This window comes from Physeter macrocephalus, unplaced genomic scaffold, assembly GCF_002837175.3.
Source record: "Physeter macrocephalus isolate SW-GA unplaced genomic scaffold, ASM283717v5 random_2390, whole genome shotgun sequence".
NCBI classification, from domain to species: Eukaryota; Metazoa; Chordata; class Mammalia; order Artiodactyla; family Physeteridae; genus Physeter; species Physeter macrocephalus.
The window spans coordinates 1-12,244 of NW_021147676.1; the positions used below are offsets into that span (position 1 = coordinate 1).

The 12,244-nt window shown below is 46.1% G+C and overlaps 1 protein-coding gene across 1 annotated transcript; it reads right to left on the reverse strand.

The window, feature by feature from the left end:
• Positions 1-6: 6 nt before the first annotated feature.
• On the reverse strand, positions 7-12,227 carry LOC114483893 (DDB1- and CUL4-associated factor 4-like). Its single transcript, XM_028487484.2, has 7 exons — positions 8,785-12,227; positions 6,541-6,641; positions 5,985-6,142; positions 5,220-5,302; positions 3,942-4,044; positions 1,960-2,103; positions 7-1,072 (listed from the first exon to the last, which is right to left on the reverse strand). The coding sequence occupies exons 1-7, from the start codon at positions 9,006-9,008 to the stop codon at positions 932-934; spliced, it is 954 nt and encodes a 317-aa protein (XP_028343285.1). The 5' UTR covers positions 9,009-12,227; the 3' UTR covers positions 7-931.
• Between the last annotated feature and the right edge of the window lie 17 nt (positions 12,228-12,244).

Sequence of the window (12,244 nt, forward strand, 5' to 3'; positions counted from 1 at the left end):
GGGTTCGATCCCTGGTCAGGGAACTAGATCCCGCATGCGGCAACTAAGAGCCCACATGCCACAACTTAAAAAAAAAAAAGAAAGAAAAAAAAAAAGATCCCACGTGCTGCCAACTAAGACCCAGTGCAGCCAAATAAATAAATAAAATAACAAACAAACCAAAAAAACCCCCCAAAACAAAAAAAAACCCTAAACCAACAGATTCCAATTCAGGCATCATTTGTTGAGGACCCATGACATGGCCAAGCACTGTGTTAAGTGTATTGACAGATGTTAACTAGTTGACCTTATGACAACTCTGAAGCTGGCGTTAGGTATGACAAGTGGTCACATAGTTTCATTTATGTGAGCGAACTGATTTATTATGGAAATGAACCACAACAAGACTCATTAACATGTGGCTTTGGGTCAAACAATATCACTCCATGAAGGACACGATGGACAGCTGTCCTCTGCATCATCACGAGACCCCAGGGATCCCAGCTACCCTGACACTGTACTGTGTGCTCCTACAAAGCCCAGATGGCTCTCTGGGAAGGGAAGGAAGAGACTAGAATGAAGAGTGCTCTAAAGAAGGCCATCTCTGGGCAGGGAACCTAGGCCCAGAGCCCACACTCCCAGTCCGATGTCAAAGGAACACCCTTCTCTGGTGTGTGCCCTCAGCCTCCCTGCCTTGGGAGGCTCCTCCTCCTCTGCCTCAGGAGGATTTGGGGTTCCTTTTCAAGGCTTTACTGTTCCTTTCTGCTTTGTTCCTCTGCTAAAGCACCAACTCTCAAGTTCCAGAACAGTGTCTGGCACCTGGTAACACTGACATCATTCCAGGACCTCAGCTACTTCTCTGTGATCCATGGGAATCCTTGTTTTCTAGTGGGTGCACCGCTCTTTCCTACAAGGTGAGACATTCGTGCATAATGGCCTAGACCTCTGGACACTAAAACACCATCTCACAAACCCCACAGATGCCCCGGTCTACATCAGGGCATGGCCGGGCCCACCAAACCTCTTCACCTGCCAAAAGATACAGAATGTGGGAATCCAGGTGATTCAGCGAGGCCCAGCTCACAGCGTTCACCTGGTGAGGAAACACACAGCAAGATGGAAAGATTGGTTTGATGCCAACTTATAGAGGGAAACAGACAAATACTTTCTTATAGAACAGACATGTGACTGACTGCTTTCTTCAGGTCTCACTCCTTGAACAGGGGCTGGAACAAGCATTCTGAGAACAAGGAAGCTCCCTGCCCCACCGTGCAGAACCTTGAGAGGAAAGAGAAGAAGTAGCCCCCAGGCCTCAGTGCTTCATCATCAGCATGGGCATCACAATGAGCCATCTGGTATACCCTCTGGTATAGGCCAGGGATGAATTCTCTGCAATGCATCTCACTTCACCCAGAAACCATTTTCAACCTGTGTCCATGTTGTGGCTCATGTCTCAACAGAACAGAAAATGACAGCTTCTTATAGATGCAGCCATCACCCACTGCAATGGTAAAAGTTGCCCCCTAGACAGCAAGCTCCTTACATTGACATAAATTTCAGTGCTGGCTACAATTGACTGGAAGATTGACACAATGTTCTGACACATTGGGAGAACCCTCCACCCAGCCCTCTGTGGCCTACCCTCCCAGGAACTCTGTGCTTTAGCATGGGCTCCTTTGGATCAACTTAACCCTCCTGGAGGGAAGTCCCTGCAACAGTTTAATTAAAGCAGCACTGCTTCAAGTCCTCCCCCATGTAAATTCATTTCTCTTCCAAGATGAGAAACTAATGAGGCCCTTTTCTTCCCCTATGAGTTCTCAGGATCTAAAACTCCATTTCTTCCCTTGAGAAAATGAGGTAACTGAGCCCTGCCTTCTTCACAAAGCTCTCTCTCCTCTATTCTGAATTTGGCCAATTACCGCAGTGCCCTGGATCCAATGGCAGAACAGGCTGCCATGGCTAAAGGGAAGGGCAGCATACCTTCCGGTTGGTGAAGTAGAGGTTTTCATACATGTGCACCCTGAGCGTGGGGATCTTCAAGCCACGCAGGCTGATGATGCCGTACTTGGAGCCCCCGACTTTGACATCGTTCACGGTGAAGAGCCGCTCACTGTTGGTATCCGCCTGGAGAAGGGAGGCGAACTGTGGGTGGCCTCCCAGGCTGAGCCACGTGGTCTGCCAAAAGACCGTCTACCCAGCTCCCACGCTCTGTGTGTTTTCGCCAGGTGAGGGTTCTCGCCCATGAGGAAGTGCGGAATGACCTGACTTGCCCCTACTTGGTGTAGCCATCACTGGGCAAAGCTGACAGCCATCTGGTCTCACAGTTCAGGAGCAAAAAAGGCAGTGAGGGGGCATGGCCAGTCTCCACAGTGACCCCTCTCAGAACTGGGTTTGGGAGAGTCCTAACGTCCACCCAAAGGAGTTCAGATGAGCCATATGGTGACAGAACATGTGGCCATCATGAAAGCCACACAGCAATGTGGAAAATGCTAATTATAACTGCCAAGAGATAAAAGAAGAAAGCAAAATTGTATTCCTATTACATAGGCATTGTGATTATCACCAAATAAAAAGAAAGGCATCGCATGGGGAAAAAAAAAATTACAATAGAAAAGATGGCACTGGGATGTGGGTTATTTTTAAGATTTTCTTTTTTCATTTAAAAAATGCGGTTAATAATTATTTCAAAGCAAAACCTTTATATGTTTATGTGTTTTTTAAATATATTTATAAATATAACATACACAAATACACATGGGTTTGGGTGCTGGTGAAAACTCACTCACTCTGCAAGTTTACTCAGCAAGAATAGTTATATTCCTGAAGAATCATTACCAGTGACTAGAGTCAGATCTGAAAACTCTGATCCCTGGGTGACAAACTGCCCTTCCCACACCTCTGGGTCACACCAGCCATCCAGTCATCGTAACTCTGGATCATGGGAGGGTCTTCCAAACACCAGCACACAAAGCATGAAGACCAGGTGCTCAGGCCATGCTAAGCAGCAGGTGCACAGTGATCTCCACTGTCCCCACCCGGTTTACTGAAGAAGCCAGGGAAGGGGCTCCTGAGGGGAACCCACCACAAGAAAGTATTCTACTTGATTCAGGTCAAACTGTACCCCGAACACAGGAGAAAACATGAGTCCTGGCCCCCGACACTCCTTACGTGAAGGGCTCTGTTGTAGAGGTCCTGGGGCAGGACCCCAAGGGTAAATTCCGTAGCCTCAGCCTCCAGTCCTGTCAGTAGACCACCAGGCTGAGGCTCTCTATTTTGTGTCCTCCTCTCACTCTCCTTGGCTGTCCCTCAGCCTCCAGGAAGGCCTCCAGGAGTTGCCAGTCCAGCTGAGAGGTCTGGCTACTTCTGTTTGCAGTGGACCCTCTGATCCTCTGCCAACATTTCTCTGCCCCTGGCTTCCAGTCCGGGTCTAACCAGAAGCAGAGAGATCATTTTCTGCTCCCCGCAAATGATGCAATGGAGGTGTGCTGGATGTGCAGGCCCACAGACAAAGCCTGCAGGCCCCTGTTACTGAGATCAGGGACAGAAAGCAAGAAACTAATACACTGTTGCTACTGAAGGACACTGGTGCTTCAGGTTTGGCCACCAAATCCTGTCCAGTATGGAAAGGATCAGAAGCCCCTGGTCCGCCATGTAACTTTTCAACTGTATACCCATGGGAAAGTTACTTTGTGATGGTTCTCTGTCAGCATGTGTGGACCCCGGCTCTAATGTCAAATGACACAGCCGTAGTGGGGGTGACAATGGTCACAGCACAGCCTGTCCTGCCAGCTCGGCATCTGCCAATGGGTAGCTGGTAGGTGCTTGTTAAAACCATAAAACTTGCTTTCATGGCTAGTGGCTTCTACACAGCCAGGCTTGATGAAAACAAATGCAAAGCCACGAATTGTCCAGGGGATGGCAACAATGTCTCTGGAACCCACAGATGGCTCCCTCCCACTCACCAGTATCAGGTTAAATCGGTCACTTGCCAAAGCGGAGGGATCCAAGCTCTGAATCTGGACCTTCTTCCTCTGCATGCAGCTCACTCGCAGCTCATGGGCTAAACTGCAGAGGAGAAAGAGGGGGGCAGGGGAGGTATGGACGTCACACCCAGATATCCATGAAGATGCAGGGGTTCTGCTCTGTCCCACACCCTGAAGACCACCTTCTCTCGTCAGCTCTCTCTCCATATTAAATCTCAGCAATGGAGCTGAGCAAGGCCCCAAAGGATCTCAATTTTAGAACTCTTAGGAAAACTAAAGCAAAGAAATGGGTGGCTCATTCACAGTGTCAAAGAAAGTCAGAACTAGAAGGACTTGTTTTGGATCACCTAGCGCAACTCGTTCTCTTGAGATGGAGAGAATGTGCCTGAGAAATGAAACAACCTGCTGAAGGGCACACAGTTCATGAAGAGCCAGGCATGCAGCTGCCCATCTGATTACCCCTTTTCCTCTCCACCAAAGACCGAGCATGTTTTAGGGTGAAGAACAGATCTTTCTAACTATACCTTTAATTCTTTTCCCTCTCAGAAGGAGAGAAACACAGGACAAGCACACCCCTACCTGCCCTGGCTGACACTGCCTGCAGGGCTGGCCTTCCCTGAGGGGGCCTCCCTGGGTAAACCACCCACACTCATGTTGTTTCTTCATTGGCCCAGGTAGAGCGGGAGGCAGCAGAATGTAGGGGTTAGGAGCTCAGGCCGGGAGTCAGACAGATCACCCAGCTTTCTAGCTTTACCTTGAGCAAATCATTCCACTCTGAGTCTCAGTCTCTTCTTCTGGAGCCTGGGGAAAGTGTCAACCTACTCACAGGGCTTTAGTTAGAACTGTATCAGACATCACCAGTATTTAAAGTTTAGTACACATCCATTTAATGTTCCCTTTTTGGTAACAACTCATCAGAAGGAGCAGAAGAGGCAGAAGGCTGACGGGATGAAGTTAAAGGACTTCTACTTAACTAGGAATGATTTACAAGTAACAAAGGAGTCATCCTGAGAAATTTCTGCCCAACTTCTCTGCCTAGATCCCCTCTTCTCTCTCCCTGGCTCTAAAGGAAGGATGATTCTTTCTCTCAGGGCTGATTTCAGCAGCAGAAGCAGGCTGTTGAGCTGAAGCTCCTCAACTGTGAACACTCCTCACGGAGTAGCTACATGCTCTATCTTGACAATTCTTGGATCATGGAAATAAGAAATAGGAAAAGAACATTCATGAAGAAAACACAACAAAGAGGCACTATCTTACCGGCAGTAACTGGTGACGTTGAGAAAACCCAGCTTGCTTTTTTGTAGTAAGGAAGATGCATTAAATCCCAACCTGGCTATTTTCTAAATTAAAGAGAGAAAGATTCAGTGAAGTTTTATGTTATTGTATAATGAATTACATTTTTAGGATTCTAGTCTTCTCTCCTTGGAAACAGGAAAAGCCTATCACAAGGAAGTTATGTGTGAGATGGGAAGTCTGCTCAGCACCTCTCCAAGTCCCCCATCAATTTATACCTGAGGAGATGAGGCCACTGAACTAGTGAGTGCAGGAATGGCACTGGACACTCAGGTCTGCAACATGCTTTTCATCCGACCTACGGTTACTGTTGGGCCCAGACTTTCCATTCCATTGTCCCCATGATCACGGAAATGTCCTGGCATCTCATCTCCAGAAGGGGTACCAGAAACCCTCGTATCCAAACCACACACTCTGGTTTTCTATTTAAAATACAGAGTTACAGAGGCTGTATTGGGCTGCTACCCAACAGTCTCCTGGGGAAGGACAGAATGTAAGAATTCCTAATGAAACCCAGCAAATAAGAAAAGGGGGGTGGTGGTGGGAGGAGATTTCTTGCCTGTTCTTATTCCCTTCATCAGGTTCCTGTCAGGGAAAATTCGACGCCACCCTCCTAAAGTGTGCTACGCTGAGGGTTACAGGGGCGTTTAATTGGCACCTCCTTGCGGCAGTGGGTGGATGCTGGCAGGAGTGAAGGGGACAGGGAGCTCCCGGGGCTGTGGAGCCTACCTTTCCCTGCTTGTCCTCTTCCTCTAGCAGCTGCAGCCTTTTGCTCTCCATTTCCTTCTGCCGGATGCTCTCCTTCGTGAGGGGGTTGCAGTTGTTATGTCCAGGGAGCAAGCGGAAGTAGCGTTTCTTTTCAGGGTCAAAGTAATAACCTGGTAGCTCTTTAGTCAAAAGAAATAAAATCCAACTTAAAACACCGTGAACCGAGCCACCCAGCGAGGAGCCCAGGGGCCTGCCTACCACCCCTCACAGCTGCCGGTCTTTCCTGAGGGGCAGAAGGTGGGCTAGCACTGCAAGTCACCATCCCGGGCCCAGTTCAGTCCTGTGGGGAGCTGTTTGCCTCAGGATCATGGTTCTTGTTTCAATTTGCTCCCAGAATTTCCTCCAAGCCAGGAATGGGCTGATGACACACATGGAGTGTACCCACACACAAGTGAAGACACACAGGACTGAGGAGGAGGGCAGCCAGAACAGACATAACTAGATGACAAGGCACAACTAGGTTTCATCTTTCCCTACAGGCAGGGCCGGAGGAGCCCCGTCCAGCAGGCTGCCTTACCTGGCACAGAAGAACTGCCAGCTGTGCTGGAGGAGGTCGACGGGGCCTCATCATCGCTCTGGCTGCAACCCTGTGGGCTTTGCTGTGCCCCTGTATTATTCCTGTTGACACACAGTCAGGGTTAACTTGCAGCCAATGAGTCCCAGTCATTCTTTGACTCTGGAGTCCTGCAGTTCCGTAGCCTTCACCCCAACCCTTGATTACTGGGAAGCACTGACCCCTCTTTTTCTTGGAAGCAGTTTACCTACTGCAAATACACCAAAGTTAGGGCACAGTTTTTGGCTTCATCCTTAAGAGGATGCAGGTCACAGTAGTTCCTCTTTTGTATCTCCTCATTTGAGCATTTTGTGAGGTCTTTTGGAATTTTCCAGATGAAAATGAGAACAGAAATCTTGGCCAATAAGAATTTTACCAGCTGGGCTCATTTGTCAGCTCAACAGCAGTTACAAGGCCAGGTGAATTTCATTTTTTATTGGATTCAGCAGTACAGAAGTTTAAATTTTACTTGGCTACTCAACCCTGTAGATGGAGAAACTGGGGTTCAGGGCACAGAGGTGATTTGCTCAGCAATAACCAGGATACAGCCATGGTTTAAATACTAATTTTGCAAAGCTACAAGCGGCTTCTGTGGCAATTATAGGCTGAAGGATATAATGAAAGAACAAAAGACCTAATTTTAGAATTCTGATAAAATCCACTTTAAAATCAAGAACTTCCCCTGCCCTCTATAACACCAAAAGGAATACAAACTGCAAAACTAGGTTAAAGGAATCAAAGAACTCTCTCTTTTGTCTATAAATACTAACTATGCACAGTTTCAGAGAAAATTATTTATTCTCCCTTTTTACAGCCCAGAGCTTCCTGAGGAAGCTCACCTGTGATCAGCAGCAAGAGGAGGAAGGATTAAGTGTTATAACAAACGTTTACATCTCTAGCCCAAGGACTGCTGTCCCATTCTTTCCACAGGGAGCCCGGAAGGTGGCTGTCCAGCCGCTTCCACGCGACTCTACCAAGCTGAATCAAGACTCTCTCCCTGCACAGATCACAGTTTGCTGCACGACGCGCTCCTGAGGGAAGGCCTGGGGCCCAAAGAGTATCCATGGTTCTCCCCATAAAACATACAAACATTGGGTACCTGTCCTGATCTTTCTACAGTATGGGTCATGATGGGGACTTTGGCTCAGAGTCCCTATTATTCTGCACCAAATGAGGTCTACCATATACACAGGGCCTACTCAGAGACAGGCAGCCTGATGGGGCTTTACATACATTATTATGAACCTCACAAGAGAAGTATGGTACAAGGAGAGTGACTCAGGGTGATTAAATAGCTTGACCAATTTCACACAGGAAAAAGTAGAGCGTCAAACCCAGACTTCCTAATTCCAAAGCCCTTGTTTCTTCCACAACATTCTGATGCTTTTTTTTTTCAGTTAATCTGTTCTAGAGAAGCATACTGGCATTCGACATCTTCTGACCCTATAGCTAGAAATCTGTCCATTTCAAAACGAGATCTGGAGTGTGAAAGAGTTTTGAAATTGGCATACGGGTCTCCTTTGGTGAGGAGAGTGCTGTGCAAAGACTTCCTATGGCCAGAAGTCACGTCAGCAGCCCTGAACTGTGAAGAGGTATCCTCTCCTGGGGGGTGGCGGGGGGCGGAAATCATGTTCTGAGATTAGATTGTATTTCATTTATGCAGAAAAATAAGTAGAGTGTGGAAAATATTTATTATGGGGATTTCACCTAAGTATACACTGTTTTATTTGTCAAGCTGGGTGGTAGGTACCTAATATTCATTGTATTATTCTTTATACCTTTTTGTGTTTATTAAATACTATATCGTATTATATATTATATAGCCTTACTTAGGATTTAGGCTGAATTAATGAAATTAGGTTTCCAGAAAGCTATTTTCATAGGCTGAAAAAAAAGAAGAAAATAGACTAAAAAATGGAGAAAGAGCTCCCCAGTTGTATCAGATAATGTTTACTTCTAAGCCTGTGGCTAAGGCTCCAGCCAGAAGTCACGGTCACACTGAAAAGAAAGACAAGTGTGGCCACCTCCTCACTACTCGAAGTGCGGCAGGTGGGCTGGCCCCCAGCAGACACCCCCTTGGGAGCATGTGAGAAGCACAGACTCTAGTCGGCCCGACCTCAGAGCCTGCATTTCGCTGAGACCCCCAGGGAGTCATGTGTGTGTGAGGGTGCTGTCAACGCTAGGAAGACACTGGGCAACAGCACTTGCCTCTCATTAGAACCATGCTGTCTGAACCAAGGGTTGTGTCGGTAGCTCCTTCTCCCATGTCTTCTACTCTGCCCCCTGCTTTTATGCATTTCAGCTGCTAAAAGAGAAAAAGAAAGAAAATTACATACAAAATCACGTGTGCACACCTTTCTCTTCTGTTTGCTTCTTGATAGTTCCTTCATGCTCAGAACTAGGCAAAAGGATGGCCCAACCTGGGTTATCATTAAAGCCGCCACCAAGCCTTACCTGTAGGACTGCCACCAGGTGGACACAAATAAAACCCAACGCGTCTGTAGCCATCTCTCTGGCTGCAGTCCTCTTACCTCACAGCTGATACCTGGCCCGACAACCTGCCAACCTCCATTCCCCAGGTCACTGCGTGACGTGTTGACAGACTCACAATTACTTTCCGCCAACAGTTTGAGCCTGGCATGAGAACCCTCCTAAGCTAGTCTTCTCTTCCTTACCAGATTAACTCCAGAGCATATAATAATTTTTCTTTCGATCCACACACATCCCCATTCACAGAGAATAGTTAATCGTGAACACTATCTCTTCTTCGGTTTCAGTATCAAGCAGGAAAAATTGTGAACCAATTAAATGGGGCCAGTGGCATGTGACTTCTCAATGTGCTTTAGAGAGTGTTTTAGTTTCCTGAAGTACACTAGCTGTTAAAGGGAAGGATGTGCACATGCATTTGTTGAAATAAGGAATGATGTCTTAAAGACACTGATGTTGCCATAACTATTTTGAGTGGCTTTTTCAAGTCTTATCTTGTATGGCCTGAATTTATCACTTAATCATAAAATCATCACAAGTTTTAACACTGGGAATCACATTAGGCATTCTTAAAGAGACTGAATTGTAGTACACAGACCAGCTGCTGCGAGTTTCATGCTTTCCCAACACCTGGTGATCCTTTCCCCACTCAGTGGAGACATTGTTACATCTTACCGAATGCACTTTAAAAGTATATTCAAATGCTGTTAATAAAATTAGAAAAAAATTTCTAGGGCTGAATGCAACCAAAGAATAGATTAGAAAATCTATTTGCTTTTATTTTCCAACTTCTACTTTTGAGTAGGAAGTGCCTGTTAGCATCAAACAGAGCACCAGAAGTCTGGACCTACATTCCAGAATTCAGTATTTACCCAATGACTTCTGTGTCAACCTATGACTGTGAGTTGGGGCTATTCGATACAAAGGAAGAGATATTTAGTGAGTATAGTACTTAACATTTCGTGAATTCTGTAACGAAGTCCTTGATTTGCCTGCTTCAGAGTCAGCGGGAAGCAGACTCCACAACCTGGATTAGTTTAACCAGCCACTCTCTAGTCCTGTGCCGGAATGAATAAGCACTACTAAAGCTCATCAATATAGCCATGCCGACTTGGAGTCATCACAAATGTCTCACTTTCATCCTCTACTGGGACATTATAAATTGACCTAGTTTTATTTATTCCTAGTCTGATTCACTCCTGACAATCCAGGGTGTTATCACTCTCCTAAAATCCCTTCCCACTTCCTCCTAGTCACACTTAGTAGACAGCATAGCCCCCTACCTCACCCAGAAGAGAGATGTTACCAGTACGAATACTCCCAACTTCTTTTTCATCCCCTCCACAAATGCCTGCCTTTACTACTTCTTATCTTCCTTTTTGTCTTGGAGAAACAGGTGTCCCTGTGCCTTTACCAGGCAAACCCATCCCTCCTGGCTGTTGATCTCATTTCCTTCTCAAACTCTGCAGACATCTGTGTTCATATATGTTTAATCAACCTTCCCCTCTCCTTATCTCAGCTTATAAACACGCTCAGGTTTTTCATTTGTATGTGCTCCACTTCCAATCCAAAAGGAACAGAAATGTTCTGGAAGCATGGTCTATATGTACACACTCCACTTCTTTATTTTCCAGTCATTCTTCAACTCACTGCAGTCAGGCCTCCTCCATCCTCACCGTTCTGCTAAAATGCTCTTGCTGAAGTTAATGATCACCTACTTGCCAAAGTTAGTGGTCTCTTTTTAGCCCTTATTCCTACAACTCATGACACCACAAAGCTTCACTCTTCCCTAGGTTTCTGGAATATCTTTCTCTTGGTTCTCCTCGTACTTGTCAAGTTCATCTTTCTCTAGTTTCTCTTGGGTCACCCACTCTGTGTTTACCTATGTTCTGTCCTAGATCCTCTTCATTTTATACTTAATACAATCTCACCTGCAAACACTTTCATCTCTAACCTAGCATCAAGTGCTTATAAAAAGGCTGCCTCCTGTCTACTTTCACAGACCATGTTCCAAAGCGAGTTCATGATCTCTCCCTAGTTCCTAGTCTGCTCTTTCACCTATCTGTATTTCCTTTCTCTGAAATTCTACCACTGCCCCACCCCCATCCAAAAATATAATAATTTTATTCATTTTCCTCAGCAACCACTTTAATGGCTCCTGAATACCACATGCATAGGTTTCCCTTTGGATCAATTATCTTAAGCCTCAGACAAAGAATAAAGTTGTATTTATTAATTAGTTACATTACAGGCTAAAGGCACTGTGCACAGGAAGGGAAATATGTATGGATGGTGATAAGAAAACTGTTAAGAAAAATAAGCCATATTGACATAAGATTATCATTATTACCAACCAACTCTACAAAAAAAGATGAACATTTATTTAGATTGCACATTCTGTACATGATTCCAGTTTGCTTTAGTTATGAAATGATGCATGAATAGTGGAAAAGCATAGGTAACGGCGAGTCAAAGGCGTCAGATCACCCATCAGGAGGCAGGGCCACTGGCCCACTTGCACCACTGTCCTCGGTAGAGTGCTGCACAATCAGAAGGACATGGTAAATAATGAAATAAATGGTGAGTGCTGGTTTTGGCCAAAGACAATACTTCTAAACCACCACCTCACACAAGCACAGGTGCAGGTACTGCAGTGGGAGAGAAGGGAGTGATGGTTCTGAATGGAAGAGCCAGAGGGGAGAGTGAGTTTGAACCCAGTCATTTAGGCAAGGTTGGCAGTGTGAGGGGCCCGCAAGCAGTTTGGTATGGCCAGAGCGTAAAGTACAGGGTCTGGGAGGTTAGGCTAGAGAGGCAGGCAGGGTCAGATGCTGAGGTCTCTGGGTGCTCGTTAAGTTCGCTGAGTAACATGACTAGACCTGCATTTTAGAAAGGCAGCGGTGGAGGGAATAAGTTGGAAGTTAAGGGCTGCTGTAGCAACTCAGGTTACATGAACCCACCAACATGGAAGTGATACTTGGGATAGAGAACCCTGAATTTAGAAAGATTTAGGAGGTGAATTTCATGGGAGAGGTGGAGAGAGAGCAGCTGAAACCTGATAAATGAATAACTGGTAGTGTTCTGACCTGAGAGACAAGGAGGAGGAGCAGTTTGGGGAATGAAGACAGTAAGTCTGATTTTTTTTTTTTTTTTTTTTTGCAGTACGCGGGCCTCTCACTGTTGT